Below are 22,678 nucleotides of genomic sequence, written 5' to 3' on the forward strand. Positions count from 1 at the left end.
TGGCCACTTATAAGGCTTCGTTCAGATTGCGCACACTTTAGGCTCATACTCATACCTTTTCCCATATGGGTGCATTTCACACTTGACGTGGAAGCAAAAATAGTAAAAATTAACAGCGAATCATGCCCGCCAATGTGGTTAGGTCATTCGTTGGGGTCGAGAGTGCCAGAAATGCTTTGTTTTTGGGCATTTGAGGCCGCCCAATCTGTTGTTGGTCCTGGTTACAGATTTCCAATTTTCCGGTCTTTTAACTGCCAGCTTCAAGACGCTTTGGGGGCCGTCAGCCTAAAAGCTTCTGGTACCGAGTTATGAGAGGTTTACTCTCCTGCCGCGTGCTGAAGGGACCGTCTGGTGCTGAGACGTTCTCCAAATCCCTCTTCAGACACTCGCAGCGTCGCAAAAGCTCGAGGAGACCTCCCCTTCGGAGACCCAAAACATCGTTGCAGACACACTCTTCACTAGCTATAGAAGGAAAAGAGAGAGAAGAAGAAGCTAGTCAGGCCGGTGACAATGTTGGTGGTGCTCATGCCACCTGTGCTGTAAACAGAAATCATGATCACGCTAAGTGCCACAGCATCAATGATACTGATGATAATGATGACGTCCATGATCATTTTGCAGCTGTAGACAATGCAGGAACTGGCCTGAAGGACTTACATGCCATGGGAATTCAAGAATCTATAGGTGGTGACGTGAATTTTGGTGTAGTAGATGTGGAGGAGAACGTAACAGAAACAGAAGACAGTGCAGAAGAAATGTTTGAGGAGGAGGAGGAGGGTAGGGAAGATCGTTCTCATGCCACCCCTCATGCTTTTGGCAATGGCTACAAGCACAGCAATGAAGTCAGTGTAAGCGTAGAATGGCACGCAAACAACACAAATTTGCAAGGGGAGGATAATGCATCAAATATCACCAAAGCTCTCAAGGGCCCACTTATTTTACCTGATTGGGAAGCTGTTGTGTCTATCATTGCAGAAACATCAGCAACCATTTCCTTTGTATGTGGAGGAAAGAATACCGGCAAGTCCACTTTTGCCAGATACCTCATAAATTCTTTGCTCAAAAGGTTAATTTTGTGCTTTGTTCTTTGTTTTTTTTTTCCTTTCTAAATCTATTGTTGACAGACAGTTGCTGTTTGGTTGCTTACAGATATGGAAGAGTTGGTTTTTTGGACACTGATGTGGGGCAGCCAGAGTTTACTCCTTCGGGCTGTCTTTCACTTCATGTGCTGGATAAGCCCATCATAGGTACTTAATTAAACTTTCAAACATGTGATGAGCATTATACTTTTAGATGTGCATGTATGGGTATTTGAAGCTGATTTTTGTGGCAATAATTTACAGGTTTACCGGCTTTGGAAATGAAAGATCCTGAAAGGTAGGTGTATATACTTTTAAACTTATCTATCAAGTATGACTGTGTTCTCTCTGAACATAAGTTGTTTGCTGATTGCTTCGTGTACAAGAAAGTTGGTTGTTTGGGTCTAATGTGGCTGAAAACACTGTGTGGGCTGCTGTGTGTTAAGGAAAGCAAATTGTTTTGGTCAGATGTAACCCTGCTAGGGGTCATGGTCCCGCGAGGGAACCACCTCTTAAGGTTATAAAAGGGGGCTCCAGGGAAATTAAGCCAGGTGTCGAGCAGCTTGTTAAGCTTCTCATGCATACTGGCGGCGGGAGCCATGAGAGGGTTATCTGTCAAATTATAAGTGAGGGTTTTTGTCGCTGGAGACATCCGAGTACAGATATTTCTAGTGCGTCATTCAGAGTAATGAGGAGAGCATTGTGAACGGAGATATCTGGAGGGCCACCAAGAACAGTTTCTTCTCATGCGTCACACTGGATGGGTGACAAAGAGCATCGGGAAGAAGTATTTGACCATGCGAAACGGACATCTCTGATGCGTCATAGGATGGGAGACATAGCATCGCAAAGGAGATTGTACCTTAAGTTTGGTGACAAAGGACTAGGTGATGGGTATTCCTGATGCGTCACATGGTGGGTGACGGGGACATCGGAAAGGGAATATTACATAGCCATGAGGAAACTCTGGAGTGAGTTAGAACTGTGCACAAGAAACAAGCAAGCACTTGAATGAAGATGGGCTCATAGGAAATTTTGAGGAAATATAGTTGCTTTCTAAGAAAGGGGGTTGCTTTTTGGGAAAGTGGATGCTTTTCCATAAAGTGGTCTATGTTAGCATTGCATCTGTGCATGAGACTGCATCCGGAGGCGTGGGTTGTGATTGTGTAAGCATTGTTTTCAACTTATAAGGTTTTACTGAGCCTTAGCAGGTTAAGATCATTTTTAAAAGTGGCCGGCTGCCCACCTAATAAGTGGGCAGCCGCATGACAAAAACAACCAGCAAACCCCTAGCGCCCCACTCTCTCTTTTTAGCAAGAGAAAAGCGATCCTCTCTCTCTCTAGCCCTGAGCGCCTCCTCTCTGCCCTATTCTTGTGGGAGAACCTCCCCTTTTTCACCGGTTGCCAAGAGCTATAAAAGCAGATCCTCTCTCACTCTAAGGCTCAAGAAAAAGTGTCACAAATTGATGCCCAGCTGGAAGAGAAATGGCCGAGTGGATAAGAGAAATGGAATTCGAAGAACTAAGGAAGTTTTGAACCTGCGAAGCATCGGCCAAGGGGCCTAAAACCCTAATAAAGTCAAAAGCTTGAACTCTGGACAAGTTTTCGTAAAACGTGTTGATTGATGATGTGGCAGGTTGTGCTGACGTGGCATGTTATACGGACTTCCGTTAAACGCGCTGACAGTGCCACTTGGCAGTCTGTACAGATTTCCACGTTTTGTGTTGGCTGATTAGCTGGATGTCTCTTGCACATCTAACCCTATGTGGATGTGAACAAGCTGTACCTACTTCTAGGGTTTAGGTAGCCTAGGAAGTGTTTTGGCACCTTTGTGAGCTTGTACGTAGGCCATGCATGTTTAGGCACAGTAGCTACATACCCTCTGATTGCACAACCCATTAGTACCCAACATGAGCGTCAATACCCAGCATAAGCATTTCACCGCATGGGAACCACCTCTTGTCGTGTGCGTGAACCACCTCTTATTTTATAAGTGGATTATTAGGCAATTTTCCAAATCGTAAGGTTGTAGGGAGCACTGCTCGACCCAACTTTATGCAGGTATATAAGCAGCACCTAGTGCCAACAGTTCAGGCAGAGGAGCAGAGCATAAGAGCCTCTCAGCAAATCAGCCTTCCTAGTGTTTTTGCTAGCAGCAGCACCAGCGTTTTCAGCCCTAAGGAAAACGCTAGATCCCCAGCGGTTTTCAGCCATTAACCTCAGCAGTTTTCAGCCATTAACCTCACGATATGCCACCATTTCTGCACCGGATCCTCGTCGGAAATCAGCCAGCGTTTTTAGATTTCAGCCACCAATGTTTTTGCATAGCCTCGTCATCGTTGTCGTCGGCTTAGTTGCAGCTTCAGCCCTAGACTATCGATCAGTTTTCAGCCAGCTTCAGTCCTAGCGTTTTTCATTTTCAGCCCTTAGCCTTCGTCTTCGTCGTTGTCGTCAACAAGTACCACAACATCTAGAAGCATTCTACCAGACCTTGTGCAATCTAAAGCAAATACCTCTCTAGCAATAGAGAGGGGGGTCCTTGGAGGGTGGTTTGGGATCCCATCCGGTGTCGTCTCTTCTCTCTCTCTCTCTCTAGCACTTTCATGCACTTCGCACTCACAGTTTTCACTCTTTGTTTTGGTCATTGTACATTTTCTCTCTAAGCAAGGAAGGCTCTCTCTTTCTCTAAAGTAAAAGGAACCTTGAGCGCTCACTGATCACTCATCCTAAGTTTACACCATCATTCACTTCCGCTGCACATTACATTGGTATTAGAGCTCTTTGGGTATCATCACTCAAGAAAAGAATCACAAAGAACCACATTAATTTTTTTTGCTTGTTGTGATCGCACGTAACCTAAGACCACTTGGGCGTGTCGATCCCTAATTTGTGTTTATGAAGAGTGGCAGGTAACTCAAGAAAGAAGGACTTGTCCAACCTCTCCTCGTTCCTCTTTCCCACTTATTGAGAGCGGACCTTGCACTTAGCAGGCCAATCGACGTAAGGTGGGAAAAAACAACCTTGGTGTGAGCGCAAGGTCGCCAAGGGGTGCACCCGCAGGAAGGAGTTGAGCTTGGGTAAGAGTAAAGCCTTCCTAAACGAAGATTGCAAGCCAAGAATTCCAAGAACCCGGAGTACTCAAGAACCCTAAGAACCTAGAGTACTCAAGACCCTCAAGAACCCAAGTACTCAAGAACCTCAAGAACCCAAGAACCCCAAGTACCCAAGACCTCAGTGCATGGTCATTACCCGAAGCAAAATGGATACCTTGCGTGAAGGTGATGAGAGTGGAGTTGTAGAAGACGAAGTTTCTACACCAGGAGGATTGTTCCCCCGATTCTCCCCCATCCCCATCTACACCACGGATTGCATCAAACCCTATGGAGGCTTTGGTGAAGTCGATCATGGAGATGATGCTACAATAGGAGGCTCAATGTACCGTCATGGATAGAGATCGTGAAGAACGAAGGGCAGCTATGGAGCTTGAGCGTGAGCAAGCACTCAAAGCTCAACACATAGCAGCTGAAGAAAGAAGGGCAGTTATGGAGCTCGAGTGTGAGCAAGCACGTGAGGCTCAACGCATAGCGACCGAAGAAAAGCGAGCGGCTATGGAGTTAGAGCGAGAGGCGCAGAGGGACCAATGCATGCAGGAGTTGGTCCTACAGGTATTCTCCACGACAGGCGAGCCACTCAAGGAGACCAGTGAGTCATCACGTAGCATAAGTAGAGGCGATGACTTCAACAATCCAGTCAGTGAGAAGTTGACGTTTAGTAAGTATGATGGTAAGATGGATGCATCTGTGATTCATTCTTGGTTGCATCAATTTAATGCCTACTTTACGACCAACAAGAAAACAAGCAACATTAAAGTGTTGATTGTTGCTATGTATCTAGCAGGTGTTGCTATCAATTGGTATCAAGCTTGGCAGGAGTCATAGTTGGCTGAGCATCTTGAGCGTGCCGAGGAAGGCGTACCCCTCTCTTTTAGTTGGGTCAACTTCCAAGACAAGCTGACGCTTCATGCCGCCGCAGTACCTTGATCGGTTAAAAGAAGATTGGTGTGGTCTTAAGCAAAATGGCACTCCTGTTATGTCTTTTTTTAACCGTATTTTGCACATTAACGTCCAATTGCGCAAAATCGGATCCTGAACGAAAAATAGGCTTTTCTTTTCGGGTTGGACGAGTGCATCAAGTTCGATGTGCAAGTCTTCAACCCTACGGACTACAATGATGCTGTCAGAATTGCTATGGCACAAGAAATGAAGCACAACAAAGGTAAGCCGAAGGAGAACAAGTCTAGTACCTCTCAGAATCAACCGAACGGTAAGACCAATGGTAAGCATGACGGTAATTTCTCTTCTCAATCTTCTTCTACACCTAGAGCACAAAATTTTCACAAGGATAATAAAGAAAAGACTAAAACTCAGGAAACCCCTAAGCTGACGCCTGATGAAAAATCTGCTCAAGGAATTTTAGGAGGTAGGTTAACTCTTGAAGAACGAGCCGAATATGCACGAAAAGGAAGATGTTTTGAATGTCACACTAAAGGTCACATTAAAAGAGTTTGTCTTAAGAAAGCACCTAAAGAACCCACAAAATCCACATCATCTGTTAATGCACTCACACTAATGTGTCCGAAGTTTCTCATGATCATGTAGATGAGTCTCTCATGTAGTGTTATGGTCATGTGAATAGTCAATGCATTGTGATCTTGTTTGATTTGGGTAGTATGCATGATGTGATTAGTGACTCTCGTGAAGAGCGCACGTTTAGAAGCTCTTCCCATAGATTCCATTGTGATCTCTGGTTTTGCTCCTGTCTTGCACTCTTCTTTCACGCATGAATGTCCAGATGTGACAGTGTTAGTTCAAAATGTCGGTTTTCGTCGTAAGTTTGTGGTTTCTTCACTTAAAGAATGTGATTTGAGTTTTGGCATCAAGTGGTTTAAAGGTTATAATCCACACATTGATTGGAAAGGAAACACTCTCTCTCTCTCTCTCACAGTTGAAGGAGCACCTCCCGTGGTTCTTCGCAGTGACAAGAACATTCCATCTTTGCCACTAGTCTCTCACTCTCATGTTTTGAAAGAGGATAAAACACATAGTATCAGAGATTCTCTCCAGTTCCACAGTCTAGAACAGAATGAGTCATTGCATGAAAAGGAATCTCTCTCAGTCACTCCTTCTTTGAAGCACGACACACATTTTTTGCATGATAGAGATTTGATTGTTCATCGGGATCACCAAGCCTTACGTTGCACCAGTCTGTACCGAGTACACCTTGGGGTGACCGTCAAGCTAGATGGTTCCAGTCTTGTGAGCAATTTGGTGGTTTGGATGATTGTGTTTCTAGTACAGCTAACCTGTAGATACGATCAGTCATGCAAGACCGATCTTGGCTCTCGAGTCGAGGCCCAAAAAACCCATTCAGGAAGTATTTTTTCTTTGCATGATTAGTTAGTATGCATTGTTCGCGTCTCTCATTCGTGACGGTTTGTTGTATATTCGTCACCGTCTTTATGTGTTACCTTCTCATAGGAACTCCATATTGCACGATTCACATGATTCAGTCACGGATGAGCACAAATGTATACATATCACTTTAGAAAGAATAAAGAGTTTGCATTCAAGGAATTCACAATGTTTCACGATTGTCCGTTTTGTCAATCGGTTTTGTATGCTCATTCCTTGGCATGACATAGTAAAAAAAAAGCACGAGCACGATTGTCCATCAAGCATTGGCATTTCTATTGTGGTTTGCCACAGTTGATAGCTTTAGGTCGAAAAGTCAAGTTTGGTGAACGGTTTGGCACTCCGTCACATTGTTCATCTGCATATCATGCACAATCATTTCGGAAGAATGGTCTTTTTCCAGTCACTCGACAAGGAACAAATATGTTCATGGTCTTGTATTGGACGTGGTTTCAAGGATATTCCTCAGCGGAGATTCTTGCAGAAGGTGAATCCTAGATCGTAGACGAAGTTGAAGACATGTTTCCGCAACAGATTATTGTGTCGCTTTTGGCGCGGCCCAAAGAAGCAAGCATTGCAAACTTTCTTGAAGTTCAAGTATCGCGCAACCCACGTAGCAGAGTGGGCCAGCGAAGAGTTCTTCGCAGACTCCCAAGAGTTGTTGGCGGACAATATGGAAGCCATACAACTCGGTATTAGTACCTCACCTTGAAAAGGGGGGGATGTCACGTGCACATCTAACCCTATGTGCATGTGGACAAACCGTACCTACTTCTAGGGTTTAGGTAGCCTAGAAAGTGTTCCGGCACCTTTGTGAGCCTGTACGCAGGCCGTGCATGTCCAGGCACTTAGAGTAGGTGCATACCCTTTGATTGCACAACCCATTAGTACCCAACACGAGCATCAATACCCAACATAAGCATTTCACTGCGTGGGAACCACCTCTTGTCGCGCGCGTAAACTACCTCTTATTTTATACGTGGATTATTAGGCAATTTTCCAAATCGTGAGGCTGTAGGGAGTACTACTCTACCCAACTTCATACAGGTATATAAGCAACATCTAGCGCCAGCATTTCAGGCAGAGGAGCTGAGTATAAGATCCTCTCAACAGATCAGCCTTCCTAGCGTTTTTGCTAACAGTAGCACTAGCGTTTTCAGCCCTAAGGAAAACGCCAGATCCCCATCAGTTTTCAGCCATTAGCCTCGCGATACGCAGCCACCAACGTTTTTGCATAGCCTCGTCGTCGTCACTGTTGTCATCGCCGGCATTGTTGCAGATTCAGCCCTACGATCAATTTTCAGCTAGCTTCAGCCCCTAGCGTTTGTCATTTTGAGCCCTTAGCCTTCGTCGTCATCGATGTCAACATCGTCGTCGTCAAGTACCACAACATCTAGAAACGTTGTACTAGACCTTGTGCAATCTAGAGCAAATACCTCTCTAGCAATAGAGAGGGGGGCCCTTGGAAGGGGTTTGGGACCCCGTCTGGTGTCATCTCTTCTCTCTCTCTCTCTCTCTCTAGCACTCTCATGCACTTTGCACTTACAATTTTTCACTCTGTTTTGGTCATTGCACATTCTCTCTCTAAGCAAGGAAGGCTCTCCCTTCCTCTAAAGTAAAAGAAACCTTGAGCACTCATCATTCACTTATCCTGAGCTTACACCATCATTCACTTCCGCTGCACATTACACTGGCAGTTTTCGTGGGCTTTTGAGGTAAGTGCCTTTGGGTACTATGCTTTTGAACCTGATGCTTTTGGGGCTCTGCTTTTGGGCAATCCTTTGAACTATTTATAAGAGTCCTTGGGGCCTCACTCTGCAAAGCATCTAAACGTACAGTTTGAGAGCAGAGGACCCTCGGAAGTGTTAGTCTTTGGGGCTAGTGTTTCTAGGCATGGAACTCTGCCGTGTCGTGTCGACTCTCTTTCTCTCTCTAGTAAAGCTCAATGATTTTGCAGTTTCTGTTCGTTTGTTGTTATTGATTTCTTGCTTGGAGTGTCCAAGCTTGTAACAGTGGTATCAGAGCTCAAAAAGATTTTTCTTCTATGGGGGATCCGATCCCTTTTGCAACACACAAGTTCTCGAGGAGAATATGGTAGAGCAGTCAAGATTTTGTTTGTCAAGGAATCTTCGTGTCCTTGCCTCGGATTTATTAGCCACTCCTATCCTTAGTCCATCGCACATCGGTCGCGCTCCCGTCTTTATCGCTCTGAGAGCCAGTAAGCTATGAAAGAACCATTGAGTGGGGCCCACCCTGAAATGCCAGCCACAGACAAATATCCGGTGGGGGAGTTTGACAGAGTGGAGTACAAACGCCAACTGCAGGTTGATACGTGTGTGAAAAGATTAATGAAGTACATCTAGAACTGGAAATATGTGAAGCATCCGAAGACTTACTCGATGGATGAGATCACGCGAGATGGCGAGAGGCCATTGATTCTCCTCTCAGGTCGAGAAGAAAGCTAAAAGGATAGATGAGTGCAAAAAAGCGAAAATTGTACTTGCAGAAAGAGCTGGACAGAACTCTTGACAAGAAGATGAACCAGATAATAAAAGGCTTGAAGCGCTCACGGAAGAAGAGGAAGTCGGTGGATTTCCCCGGTTATTTGGATCGAAAGTGGACTGTCGAGGTGGCAAGCAGATCCAAGAAGTGTGCTCATTTCGAGGATGACTCAGATTTTTATTCGTTAGTTTCCGTAAGGATGAGAGAAGGCGGACGAAGTGGAGAAAAAGCAAGAAAATCTATAAGGCATGGGAGGGCATCTAGTAGTTCAGAGAAGGAGAGCTCATCCTCTCTTGACAATAAGCAGATGAGCAAGAAGATCAAGGAGTTGAAGGAAGGGAGTTAGGCCATCAGGTTTGAGACGTTTTCAAGCTTTTAGGACACCCATCGAGCCCTTTAGAGTTTATACAGTAGTTTGACGTCGCCTTCTTTGGAGGTCGGTTCACGGAACACTTCAAGGTGCGAAGGGCAATATCTTACTTGAAAGAAACTGCAGAGACATGGTGGTCTACTGTGTTGTTACGGAGAGAAGCACCTACTACGTGGGTAAAATTCAAGAAAGTTTTCACATCAACTTGGATATCAAACGATAAGAGAATTAGACGGTAGTACATCCGACGGTTCCTACGACCTAAGAACTGATGCAAGTTCATCAAAGGATTTCGGAGAAGAATAGGGATCAGATGATAGTGTGTCTCAGGGTTTCGACGATTGAGACCGACATGCCATAGGACAGGGGAGGCTAGCGAGGCTACCCATTGTTGAGCTTATATGTGAAGCTACTCAATATATGGCTTCTCTATATATGGCACCCAGGTCCCCTCTATATATACATCATCTCATGTGTGTATTCTACACACTTTGGGGTTCTATTTCTGTGCTCTCTCTTTCTCTTTCAACATGGTATCAGAGCAGTACGTTTTTGTTTTCGATTTTTCTTCTGATTGAAAACGATTTTGCAGAAACTACCCTTGCGAGGCACCGGAATCGATGTGGTCTACAACTTTGTAGAAGAAAGTTTTTTCAAATTCTGCACCGATTTTGAGTTATCGTCCGCGGACTGCGTACATACGTGAAAAGCAACTTTCGCTTTTTGTTTTTGATTTTTTTGCTAATTGAAAACGATTTTGCAGAAACTATCCGCGCGAGGCACGAGAATCGATGTGGTCTACAACTTTGCAGAAGAAAGTTTTTTCAAATTCTGCATCGATTTTAAGTTATCGTTTGCGGACTGCGTACATACCTGAAAAGCAACTTTCGCTTTTTGTTTTTGATTTTTCTGCTAATTGAAAACGATTTTGCAGAAACTACCCGTGTGAGGGACCGGAATCGATGCGGTCTACAACTTTGCAGAAGAAAGTTTTTTCAAATTCTACACCGATTTTGAGTTACCATTCGTAGACTGCGTACATACCTGAAAAGCAATTTTCGCTTTTTGTTTTTGATTTTTCTGCTAATTGAAACCGATTTTGTAAAAAAACTACCTGCGTGATGGACGGAATCAATGTGGTCTACAACTTTGCAGAAGAAAGTTTTTTCAAATTCTGCACCGATTTGGATTTATCTTTCGCAGACTGCGTACATGTCTGAAAAACAACTTCGTTTTTTGTTTTTGATTTTTCTCCTGATTGAAAACGATTTTGTAGAAACTAGCCTGAGTAGGCATCAGAATCGATGTGGTCTACAACTTTGCAGAAGAAAATTTTATCAAATTCTGCACCGATTTTGAGTTATCGTTGGCGGACTGCGTACATGTTTGAAAAGAAATTTTCGCTTTTTGTTTTCGATTTTTCTCATAATTGAGAAGGATTTTGCAGAAACAGCCCGCGAAGACACTGAAATCGATGTGGTCTATAACTTTGCAGAAGAAAGGTTTTTTTTTTCAAAATCCTGCACTGATTTTGAGTTATCGTTGACGGACTGCGTACATGATTGAAAAGAAACTTTCGTTTTTTGTTTTTTGATTTTTCCCTTAATTGAGAACGATTTTGCAGAAACTATTCGCGTGAGGCATCGGAATGGATGTGGTCTACAACTTTGCAGAAGAAAGTTTCTCTAAATTCTGCACCGATTTTGGGTTATCGTTTCGGACTGCAAATATATTTGAAAAGCAAAATTTTATATTTTGCTTTTGATTTTCCTCATAATTGAAAACTTCTCAATTATATTTTTTCTTCATCAATCATATATTTGTTATTGACGTAAGTTTGTTGCAAAAGCTAGTTACATATCGTTTCGATTCAATCGAGCCGTTGATGATCGTCCAAATTCTATTGAGCTACTGTTGGTACATGATCTTTTGTTATATGATATACTCGTTCATTGATTCTCGTATAAATATTCTTCTAGAGATATAGTTTACTCGTTTTATTGATAATTTTTCGTTGATACCATAGTGATTTTGATGGTACCATGATGATGTTTTGTTAGTACTTTGGTCATGGTGATTTTCGTTGATACCATGATGATATTTCATTGATACCATGGTTATTCTCGGTGTTGCCATGATGATATTTCGTTGATACCATGGTTATTTTCGGTGATGTCATGATGATATTTCGTTGATTCCATGGTGATTTTCGTTGATACCATGATGATGTTTCGTTGATACCATGGTTATTCTCGGTGATACCATGACGTTGTTTCGTTGATACCATGGTTATTCTCGGTGATACCATGGTTATTCTCGGTGATACCATGATGTTTTTTCGTTGATACTATGGTTATTCTCGATGATATCATGATGTTGTTTCGTTGATACCATGGTTATTCTCAGTGATACCATGATGTTGTTTCGTTGATACAATGATTATTCTACGATGTTTTTTCGTTGATACCATGATAATTTATTTATTTTTATTGATACAATGATGATATTTTGTTAATACTTTGATGATACTCATTGATATCACTACGTTGATAAATGTCATTTTATGTAGTATATACACATGTCATTTGCATCACGTATCATGCATCTTGTACTTTTTATGTTCATACTTAATGTCCACATATGTTGTCGTGCGTATATATATCGTCAAAAGAGTGACGTCGCAAACTATCTCTTATGGCATTGTGAACGTAATTATTTTACTAACGATGCTAATAATTTTCATGACTATGTTTTTTGAGTCTATGATCTATGTAGGATTGATCAAAGAATTGATTTCATGAAGACAAACTTGGTGACAGTAAAAGATTTATGAAGACATGTTTGGTGATGCCATATTGATGACAACATGAAGATATGTTTGGTGATGCGATAGTGATGACAAGCTACACAGCAGATTCACGGAGACACCTCTGATTACGAGCTAATCGATAGCTTTTACACCTCTTTATTGAACCTTTGTATTCATTATTGTATTTGATAGGATAGGAGTAATGTAACTCCTCATAAAACAGGAGTGATGTAGCTCCTCATAAAATATTCATTGTAAAGATGTAGCTCCTCATGAACATTTGTATTGTCAATGATTTTTATAATATAACGGTGGGTGTATATAGAGCTGAGGGTTTTTCCCTTGATCCCCCAAGGGTTTTTTCATCCACAGTTAGGGACCCTTACTTGAGCGGGGGTGTTGAGCTTATATGTGAAGCTACTCAATATATGGCTTCTCTATATATGGCACCCAGGTCCTCTCTATATATACATCATCTCATGTGTGTATTCTACACACTTTGGGGTTCTATTTCTGTGCTCTCTCTTTCTCTTTCAACACCCATAGGTCCCAGGACACAAGGAAAGAAAGGAAAGGGAATCGGTTGGTAGATCAGAGAATTCCATAGGAGGTGCCAAGGACAGGGAGGCCAACAGGGTTACCAATAGGGTTACCAATAGGTCACAGGACACGAGAAAAGAACCGAAAGGTAAGCTAGGTCCAGCGGAAAAGTTGGTCAAGGTTACTTTTTGGCCCTCGATGCAAAGTGGATGGAGGAGGAGAATCTCGCAAATTCTCTTCAGAGAGAGCTGTACCTTGGAGCTTTTGGGCTCTTAGCGATGTCTGCCAAAAAGTTACCGATGAATCAATAGGTTGAACCTGATGCGATGCGAACTAAAGAGGAGAGCCACTCCACTCTTTTGTCACATATTGAATAAAGTCTCTAATTTCTCTTTGAGATTTTAGAATATTGTTGAGTATCCCTTCTACTTTCGAATTTGTAAGGTAAGTATTCTATTATTGAATTTTTGTTTAATTGATTTTTTTAAAGTTCTCTCGTGACAAAGGACAAGCTCAACTCACCATTGAGTAAGATTTGGAATTTTTCGTGGTTTCTCCTCGGGCGGTTGAGTTGGACCACCACATTGAGGACAATTGTTTGTAAGTGAGGGTTAGTCTCGATGGAGACATCCGAAGGACAAGCTCAACTCACCATTGAGTAAGATTTGGAATTTTTCGTGGTTTCTCCTCGGGCGGTTCAGTTGGACCACCACATTGAGGACAATTGTTTGTAAGTGAGGGTTAGTCTCGATGGAGACATCCGAAGGACAAGCTCAACTCACCATTGAGTAAGATTTGGAATTTTTCGTGGTTTCTCCTCGGGCGGTTCAGTTGGACCACCACATTGAGGACAATTGTTTGTAAGTGAGGGTTAGTCTCGATGGAGACATCCGAGTACAAATATTCTAATGCGTCATTCAGAGTAATGATGGGAGGACTGTGAACGGGGATATTGTAGGGCCACCAAGAACGGGTACTTCTGATGCGTCACATCGGATGGGTGACAGGGAGCATCGGGAAGAAGTATTTGACCATGCGGAATGGACATCTCTGATGCGTCATACGATGGGTGACATAGAGCATTGCGAAGGAGATTGTACCGAATTTTCGATGAAAAAGGATTAGGTGATGGGTATTTCTGATGCGTCACATGGTGGGTGACGAGGGCATCAAAAAGAGAATATTCCATAATCAGGAGGAAATTCGAAACTGAGTTAGAACTGTGCACAAGAAATGAACAAGCACTCAAATGAAGATGCGTTCAGAGGAAACTTTGAGGAAATATAGTTGCTTTTTGAGAGAGCGGGTTTCTTTTTGGGAAAGCAAATGCTTTTCCGCAAAGAGGTTTATGTTAGCATTGCATCTGTGCATGAGACTACATCCAGGGATGCCTTGGTTGTGATTGTGTAATCATTGTTTTCAGAATATAAGGTTTTGTTGAGTTTTTAGCAGGTTCAGATTATTTTTCAAAGTGGCCGGCCGCCCACTTCATAAGTGGGCAGCCATAGGACGCTCTACTCTTTGTAACCGGCCCGTAGGGTGGCAGACTTTAGCTTTCACCTGAATCTTTACTTGATAAACTTTACTTCAACTTTACGACATAGAGAAACTTCATGAATAAACCTGTGACCGGAATTAACACTTCAAACAAAGCGCGGCTTGGCAGCTAGAGTGCTTCCAAGCAGACGACACCCTATAGGCCCCAAAGACTGACGCCTCTTTCTGCATTTCTTTATTCTTATAAAACTTGGGAGAAAAGTTCCTACGAGCTGTCCCGCTTTTACCGGGTTGAAAAGACCTACTCTAGTCCGATTTCGGCAGCATAACTGCAGTAGGAGGCTTCACAAACCAATGCTAGGTGCAACGGAATTAATGTTTAACTTTGCTCAAGATGAGTGCTCCGAACTGTGCTCAAGGTTCCTTTTACTTATGGAAGGGAGAGCATAGTTACATGGGACGGCGGGTCGGGAACAGGGACGGGGACGGGGACGGGACGGCAAAAGTCAGGAAATGGGGACGGGGTCGGGACGGCAAAAAAAAATTTAGAGTTTTTTTGGCATTTTTTGACCTATACACATGCCACACACATAGAGCATCACTTTGACCACAAATTTACACTAAATAGACCAAAGAACATGAGTCATATAGACGCAAATGTGCTAATAAAACATCGAGAAATGAGGACCCAAAGGGTGGCTTTTATAGCCATTGGGGTGCTTTAAAGTTCAAACATATGTCTATTAGAGAGAAACTAGCCTCTAGAAATGATCAGTTTTTCAAATTTTTAAAAAAGTCCCCTCCCATCCTCTGCCGTCCCCTCCCGTCTCTTGCCGTCCCCTCCGTCCCCTTGTTGCACTAAGAACTGTTAAAAGATTGTAGCTACAGGAACTACCATCACGAACGGACAACTCTGATGTGTCATTTGATGGGTGACGGTAAACATCGCGAAGGAGTTTCCGTACGTTCGGTGGAAAGGGCCGGGTTACGAGTGCCCCTGATGCGTCACATGATGGGTGATGGGTGCATCAGTAAGGGGGCGTCCCGTAGGCTAAGGAGGAAATCCGAACTGAGTAAGAAAATACGCGTAAGAACGCAAGCACAAGAATAAAGATGGGTTCAATGAAGCTTTTTACGAAAAGTAGGAACAATCGCGGGAAGGCAGAGGCTTTCCCGCGAGGAATCTATGTTTGCATTGCATTCGTGCATGTGGTTGCATCCAGGGACACCTGGGAAGTGTTGTGAAATGCATTGGTTTTAACTTATAAGGTTTTATTGAGTTTTTGGGCAGGTTCAGACCAATTTTAAAATATGCCGGCCGCCCACTTAATAAGTGGGCAGCCACTTAGAAGATAAAGCAACAAAACCAGCCAGCAAATTCTTTCTCCCTATTTCGGGTAGAACAACGCAAAAAAAAAAAAAAAAAAAACGGCCGCGATCTCTACGCGAGCAGCTATTCGTGCCGTGGCCAGGGAGCTATAAAAGCACCACATGCCCTCACTCAAAGGGGGTACCAACGTCAGCAAGAGAAGACTCTGCCGCAAGAGATCGCGAGACTACGAAGCACGGAAGTCGCTTTTTCCCGCGCAAGAGCGACAGGTATCTATTGTGGATTCGCCATACGAATTGTTGTTGCGTGTTTGTGTGGTTTGTTTTGTAGGAATCTCCCGTCTTACGGGAAGGCCCTTCACGGGAAGTACGGCTTCACGCCTAAGTCACTTACGGGAAAGTACGGCTTCGCGCCTAAGTCCCTTACGGGAAGGAACGGCCTTGTGTCCAAGCCCTTTACGGGAAAGCACGACCTTCGGGTCTAAGATTACAGAACGGAGGGGTTTCCTAGTGTTCTCGTGCTTGTATACGAATTTTCCTTGAATAAAAGAATACTCTTAATGGGGGGGGACCAGCCCATCTTCTGGTCCCCAATATTGTGTCGATCTTCTCCCTTCTCTCACATTTGCGAAGTATTTTAATTTTCAGATTTTCAAGTGCTCGTGTACGCTCCTGTTTTGTGATAGTGGTATCAGAGCTTGGACTCCTCTCTTTCTCTGCAAAGAAGGACGATTCCGGGAAGAACGGGAAGAACCATGTCGAACCAAGGGAGAAGCGTTGAAGAGGAGCTTCAACAAGTGCAAGCTCAGCTTGCGGAGTTGCAACAAATTTTACTGTTGCCAGACGTCCAAAAGCTTTTGGGCAGAATGAAGAAAACGAATGGAAGTGATGCAGTCAAGCATCCAGACAACACTGTTGGCTTGAGACCACAGGAGGCAAGAGAAGAAGAACGTGCCGAGGTGCACAAAGGATCTTCGGATCGTAATGAACGGCCTACTCCAAGGAAAGGCCAGAAAAAAGAGCTCTCTTTGCTAGACGAGAGCAAGGACATCTCTATCTCATCTCCATCTTACTCTCCTGATTATACTTCTACTTCTCGATCATCTCGTCAGAAGGAGGAAGCCGCTACTACTACTACTCTTCATCAACCTAAAGATAAGCCTCGATTCAAGAAGCAAGGTCGCAAGTCTCAACATCGCATGAGAGTCTTCAAATCAGGCGACAAGGACATCAAGTTCGAAACCTACAACAGATGGAGAGACATCTCCAAAGCACTGTCCTTCATCAGACAGTTTGAAGTCGCCTTTACCAATAGGCACTTCACAGAAAAATCCAAATTACGCCATGTGGGGATGCACCTCAAGGAAACGGCAAGTAATTGGTGGTTAGCCAAGATTCTGGAAGGTTCTCAGGCCAGAACTTGGGAGAGCTTCAAATCTGAATTCTATGAACAATTTCTTCCACCTGACTTCGAGCAGGACATACGGAAGGAATGGAACTGGCTTGCCCAGAAGGAACATGAAAGAGTAACGACTTATGTGGACAAGTATAGGTCGGTTCTTTTGAAGGTCACTCCCTTCATGAAGATTACCGACGAGGAAAAGAAAAGAAAGTTCGAAGCAGGTCTCCAACCGCAGCTTCGAAAGAGTATGAAAGTGTATCCGCATGATACTCTTTAGAGGATGATGGAGTCGGCAATCATTGGTGAGGATTTGCACTCAACTGGGACGCCCAGAAAGATGGAGCATAGCACTTACCGTGCAAGACAAAGATGGGTCTACGATGACCAAGGGGACCAAGGAAGAAAACGTCCTCCATCTAGAGACGATGATCATTCTAAGAAGCCAGAGGGCACTGGCAAGCGAACTAAGTACCTTTCTCCTACTCAACTTCAAACTTTCAGAGAGGAAGGAAGATGCTTCTACTGTGGCGAGAAAGGACATATGAAACCGGACTGCCCGCTAAAGCAGCAACGGCAAGAGCAAGCCTGTACGAGGCAAGAGAAAGCAAGGAAGGAACCCGCACCACCAAGCTCGAACTCAATTCCAGATGTTCAAGGAAACACAGAATCTGAGAAAGGGAAGCGTCAACTTCTGAAGGGCTGGGGGTCTTTGAACAACCAGCGAGTACTGATTCTTTATGATCCAGGATCCACGGATAACTTGATCTCCTTGGATATTGCGGAACGATTGTGCCTCACACCAGATCAGCTTGGCACACCGGTTACATTTGGATCGGCATTCGAGGGGTTGACAACCAATGCAACTCCCGTGCAAGGACCGCTCAATCTTCGGATTGGCGAGTACAAGGACCGAGAATCATTTTTGATGGCACCTATCGAGGGATGTGATATCATCTTGGGTATGCCATGGCACTTCCACATGACACCTATTCCCGATTATGTGGAAAAGACCCTCACTTTTGATCATGGGGGTAAGAAAATAAAGATTCATGCTGATGCAGGAGATTGACAGTTCCCAATTGTAATCCATATCTCCATTAAGAAAGAAATGAAGAAGTGTGTTTCTGCTTACTTGATTTTTGCACGTGAGAAGGATAAAACTAGTAGGGACTCTCTCTCTAGTATGGAAATTAAGCGTCTTCAATTTGTTGAAAAGTACAAGGATTGTTTCACGGAAACACTTCCTGATGAACTCCCTCCGGTACGCCCGGAAGATCACCGCATAGATCTCATACCGGGTAGCTCGCCTCCCAATCAACCCCCTTATCGGGTGAGTCTTGCTCAACAAGAGGAAATTTTGAAGCAAGTCAACGAGCTTCTAGAGAAAGGGTTAGTACGGCCAAGTACTTCACCCTACTGCTCTCCAGTTCTACTGGTGCAGAAGAAAGATGGCACGTTTCGAATGTGCATAGACTATCGGTCTTTAAACAAGATCACAGTCAAGAATCGCTTTCCGATCCCTCGGATTGATGATATACTTGATAAGTTGCAGGATGCAAGTGTCTTTAGTCGCATAGACTTAAAGAGTGGGTATCATCAGATACGGATCACCCCTGAGGATGTCCATAAGATTGCTTTCCGCACAACCTTTGGACTATATGAATTCTTGGTAATGCCTTTCGGCTTGACCAATGTTCCTGCGACGTTTAATCGCATGATGGACCGCATTTTCAGCCCGTATCGAGCTTTTACGGGAGTATTCTTTAACAACATACTCATCTTCTCTAAGTCAGAAGAGGAACATCGGAAGCACTTGGACTTAGTGTTTCAAGAATTACGAAAGCATGAGTTGCATGTGAATGCAAAGAAGAGCGAGTTCTTTCTCTCTGAGATACACTATCTCGGCCATATAGTCTCTCACAATTGAGTGAGTATGGATCCTGCCAAGATCCGAGTGGTCGAAGATTGGCCTATTCCCACTACGGTACATGATGTACGTAGCTTTCTGGGATTATGTTCATATTATCGAAGGTTTGTCCGAGAATTTGCTTATGTAGCAGGACCACTTCATGATTTGACAAAGAAGAAGATTCCCTTCAAATGGGGATCGAGACAACAAGGAGCTTTTGATCGGCTCAAGTACTTGGTAAGCCATGGACCTATTTTGATAGTGCCTGACTTAAGGAAACCATTTGAGGTTCACTGCGATGCTTCAAGCGATTGCATCCGAGCAGTGTTAAACCAAGAAGGCCATGCAGTAGCATACAAAAGCAGACGGCTTAAGGATGCAGAGTTGCATGCATCAATCTACGAAAAGGAACTCTCAGCTGTGATTCACGCCTTGTCCAACTGGAAGCACTATCTTCTAGGAGCGGATTTTGTGATCAAGACTGATCACCAGAGTTAGCGGTATTTTCTTACGCAAAGGAAACTATCTGAGAAGCAGATGAAGCAGATGAGATGGGCAAACTTCTTGTCTATGTTTCACTTCCAGATCCTTCACACAGCTGGGAGTAAGAATGTAGTCGCAGACGCACTATCTAGGCGGCCAAGGGTGAACACTATCAATTCGGTGTATCACCAAGAATTAGAAGCACTACCGGATTTGTATCCGAATGATCCAGACTTCTCCGCCATTTGGGAAAAGCTACATCGTGGAGAGAATGAGTTTCCCTATTCCATTCGGGACGGTTATCTCTACCACCATCAGGCCATTTGTGTGGCGGAACCATTAAGAAAGAAGATCATGGATGAAGCACACGCTTCGCCTTATGCGGGTCATCGGGGTATTCTCCCTACGACCTTAGCAATGGAAAGATATTTCTTTTGGACTAGCCTTAAAGCAGACATTGATAAGTATGTCAGGGAATGCTTGGTTTGCCAAAAAGTGAAGTATGATCGGCATAAGACGCCTGGGTTGCTACAACCTTTGCCTGTGCCTAATGAACCTTGGGAAAGTATTGCCATGGACTTCATCATGGACCTCCCTAGAACTCAGACTGGAAATGACGCGATCTGGACCATTGTGGACAGGTTTAGCAAGCAAGCACACTTTATACCAGTCAAGAAAACGATCAAAGCAGATCATATGGCTAGGGTTTTTCTAGCACAATCTTTAAGCATCATGGAATGGCTAAGTCTATTGTGAGCGATCGAGATCCTCGGATGACAGGAAATTTTTGGCGTGCCTTGATGGATAATCTTGGTACAAAGCTGAATTTCTCATCTGCCTACGATCCTCAAACGGACGGGCAAAGTGAGATAGCCAGTTCCACAGTATTGGATATGTTAAAAGCTTATGTGTCAGACCGGCAATCTGACTGGGAGAAATATTTGCCTCTTATTGAGTATGCGTATAACAATACCATACACTCATCGACAGGGAAAGCACCTTTTGAGATTCTCTATGGTAAGCCTTTGCTTCCACCCATCCTTTTAACTAAGGATAAGATCTTTGCAGCAGATGAATTTGTTCGGGAGGAAATCCGAACTGAGGAAATGTTTGCATTGCATTCGTGCATGTGGTTGCATCCAGGGACGCCTGGGAAGTGTTGTGAAATGCATTGGTTTTAACTTATAAGGTTTTATTGAGTTTTTGGGCAGGTTCAGACCAATTTTAAAATATGCCGGCCGCCCACTTAATAAGTGGGCAGCCACTTAGAAGATAAAGCAACAAAACCAGCCAGCGAATTCTCTCTCCCTATTTCGGGTAGAACAACGCAAAAAAAAAAAGAAAAAAAAGAAACAGCCGCGATCTCTACGCGAGCAGCTATTCGTGCCGTGGCGAGGGAGCTATAAAAGCACCACATGCCCTCACTCAAAGGGGGTACCTACGTCAGCAAGAGAAGACTCTGCCGCAAGAGATTGCGAGACTACGAAGCACGGAAGTCGCTTTATCCCGCGCAAGAGCGACAGGTATCTATTGTGGATTCGCCATACGAATTGTTGTCGCGTGTTTGTGTGGTTTGTTTTGTAGGAATCTCCCGTCTTACGGGAAGGCCCTTCACGGGAAGTACGGCTTCACGCCTAAGTCACTTACGGGAAAGTACGGCTTCGTGCCTAAGTCCCTCACGGGAAGGAACGGCCTTGTGCCCAAGCCCTTTACGGGAAAGCACGACCTTCGGGTCTAAGATTACCGAATGGAGGGGTTTCCTCGGGTTCTCGTGCTTGTATACGAATTCTCCCTGAATAAAAGAATACTCTTAAGGGGGGGGGGACCAACCCATCTTCTGGTCCCCAATATTGTGTCGATCTTCTCCCTTCTCTCACATTTGCAAAGTATTTTAATTTTCAGATTTTCAAGTGCTCGTGTACGCTCCCGTTTTGTGACACCCCTGCCGTTCCCTGCCGTCCCCTGCCATCCCCGGGACGTTTTGCCTGCGTTCCCACTTGGCAGCCATTTTTCCGTCCGTCCCCTGCCATCCCCACCCGTCCCCGTCCCGGAAATGGGCGTCCCCCGTCCCTAGGGTCCATCCCCTCCGTCCCCTGTAACTATGAGGGAGAGCCTTCCGTTCCTTTAGTGAGAGAGTGGAATGGACACAGACAAAGTGGTGAACACTGTGAATGAAGGTACATGAGACTGAGAGATAGAGAGAGAAGAATACGACACCAGAATGTTGTCAAAACCCCCCTCCGAAGGCCCCACTCTCTATGGTGAGAGCGGTCTACTTATGATTGCACAAATCTCTACAATGCTTGTACTTGCCGACGATGTCGACGACGAGACGGGCTGAAATCTGAGAATTCTAATGGCTGAAATCTGCAAATCTTTATCTGCTGAATTCTGACTCTATGTCGGTGACGATGTCGATGACAACGGCACGACGACGACGCGCTGAAAACGCAGATGCTGAAATCTGTGTTTTCCGGGCTGAAACTAAAAACCTTGCGGAAACTAATCGTGCGGCGAGGATCTGCTGCGGGAAGGTGAGATCTGCGAGGTTCGGGACTTGATCTGCGATGTTTGACTGCTGAAAACTGAAAACGCTGGTCCTAGGGCTGATTCTGTCGCGATAGATCTGCAAAACGTTGAGGTTGCTGGCAGATGCAAAAACGGTAGGGCTGAAAATTTGCTATTGTCGCCGGATGGCCTGCAAAGGCAAAAACGCTAGGCTGACCTGCTGTCTGCAAAAACGCAAGGCTGATTTGGGAGATCTGCAAACGCTAGATGATCTGCTGCAAAAACGCCAAGGCCTATCTGGTGCAGAAAACGCTAGCTTGGTCTTTATGGCTGAAAACGCTATGGAATCCTGTCGGTCTTGTTGAGAAGGTGCCTGTTGAGCCAAGCTCCTGTTGCCTCTTCTCCATTAAGTGCTAGCTTTGGTTTTCTTATATATTATCTTACCCAATTTACCCTACCTACTTTCCAACAAAAGTCACTTAAAAATAATAAGTGAAAAATGTCAAAAATAGGGAAAATAGGCTAAAATCACTGGAAAATTCCCCCAACTGATTCTGATGGGAATGCTTATGATCATGCTATGTGAAACCTAGAGAATATGCATCTACACTAAGTGACTGGGCATGCACGGTCTACGAATAGACTCACAAAAGTGCCAGATCACTTCTAATCTAGACTGACTGGACTGACGGAACCCTTGTTATTGAAGTAGCTTGTCCACGGACACATAGGGTTGGATGTGTCACGTGACACTTTAGCTTTCACCTAAATCTTTACTT

The 22,678-nt window shown here is 44.2% G+C and overlaps 1 protein-coding gene across 1 annotated transcript in view; it reads left to right on the forward strand.

The window, feature by feature from the left end:
- Positions 1-214: 214 nt before the first annotated feature.
- Positions 215-22,678, forward strand: part of LOC147419225 (Pre-mRNA cleavage complex II protein family) — a 110,560-nt gene continuing 88,096 nt past the window's right edge. The window contains exons 1-3 of the mRNA XM_086505490.1: positions 215-1,066; positions 1,150-1,247; positions 1,344-1,377. Of these exons, the coding sequence (XP_086361616.1) occupies positions 309-1,066; positions 1,150-1,247; positions 1,344-1,377 (890 nt within the window). The 5' untranslated portion in view covers positions 215-308. The remainder of the gene's footprint in view (positions 1,067-1,149; positions 1,248-1,343; positions 1,378-22,678) is intronic.

The sequence above is a fragment of the Adiantum capillus-veneris genome, chromosome 29 (genome assembly GCF_014529385.1).
Source record: "Adiantum capillus-veneris isolate H3 chromosome 29, ASM1452938v2, whole genome shotgun sequence".
Classification (NCBI taxonomy): domain Eukaryota; kingdom Viridiplantae; phylum Streptophyta; class Polypodiopsida; order Polypodiales; family Pteridaceae; genus Adiantum; species Adiantum capillus-veneris.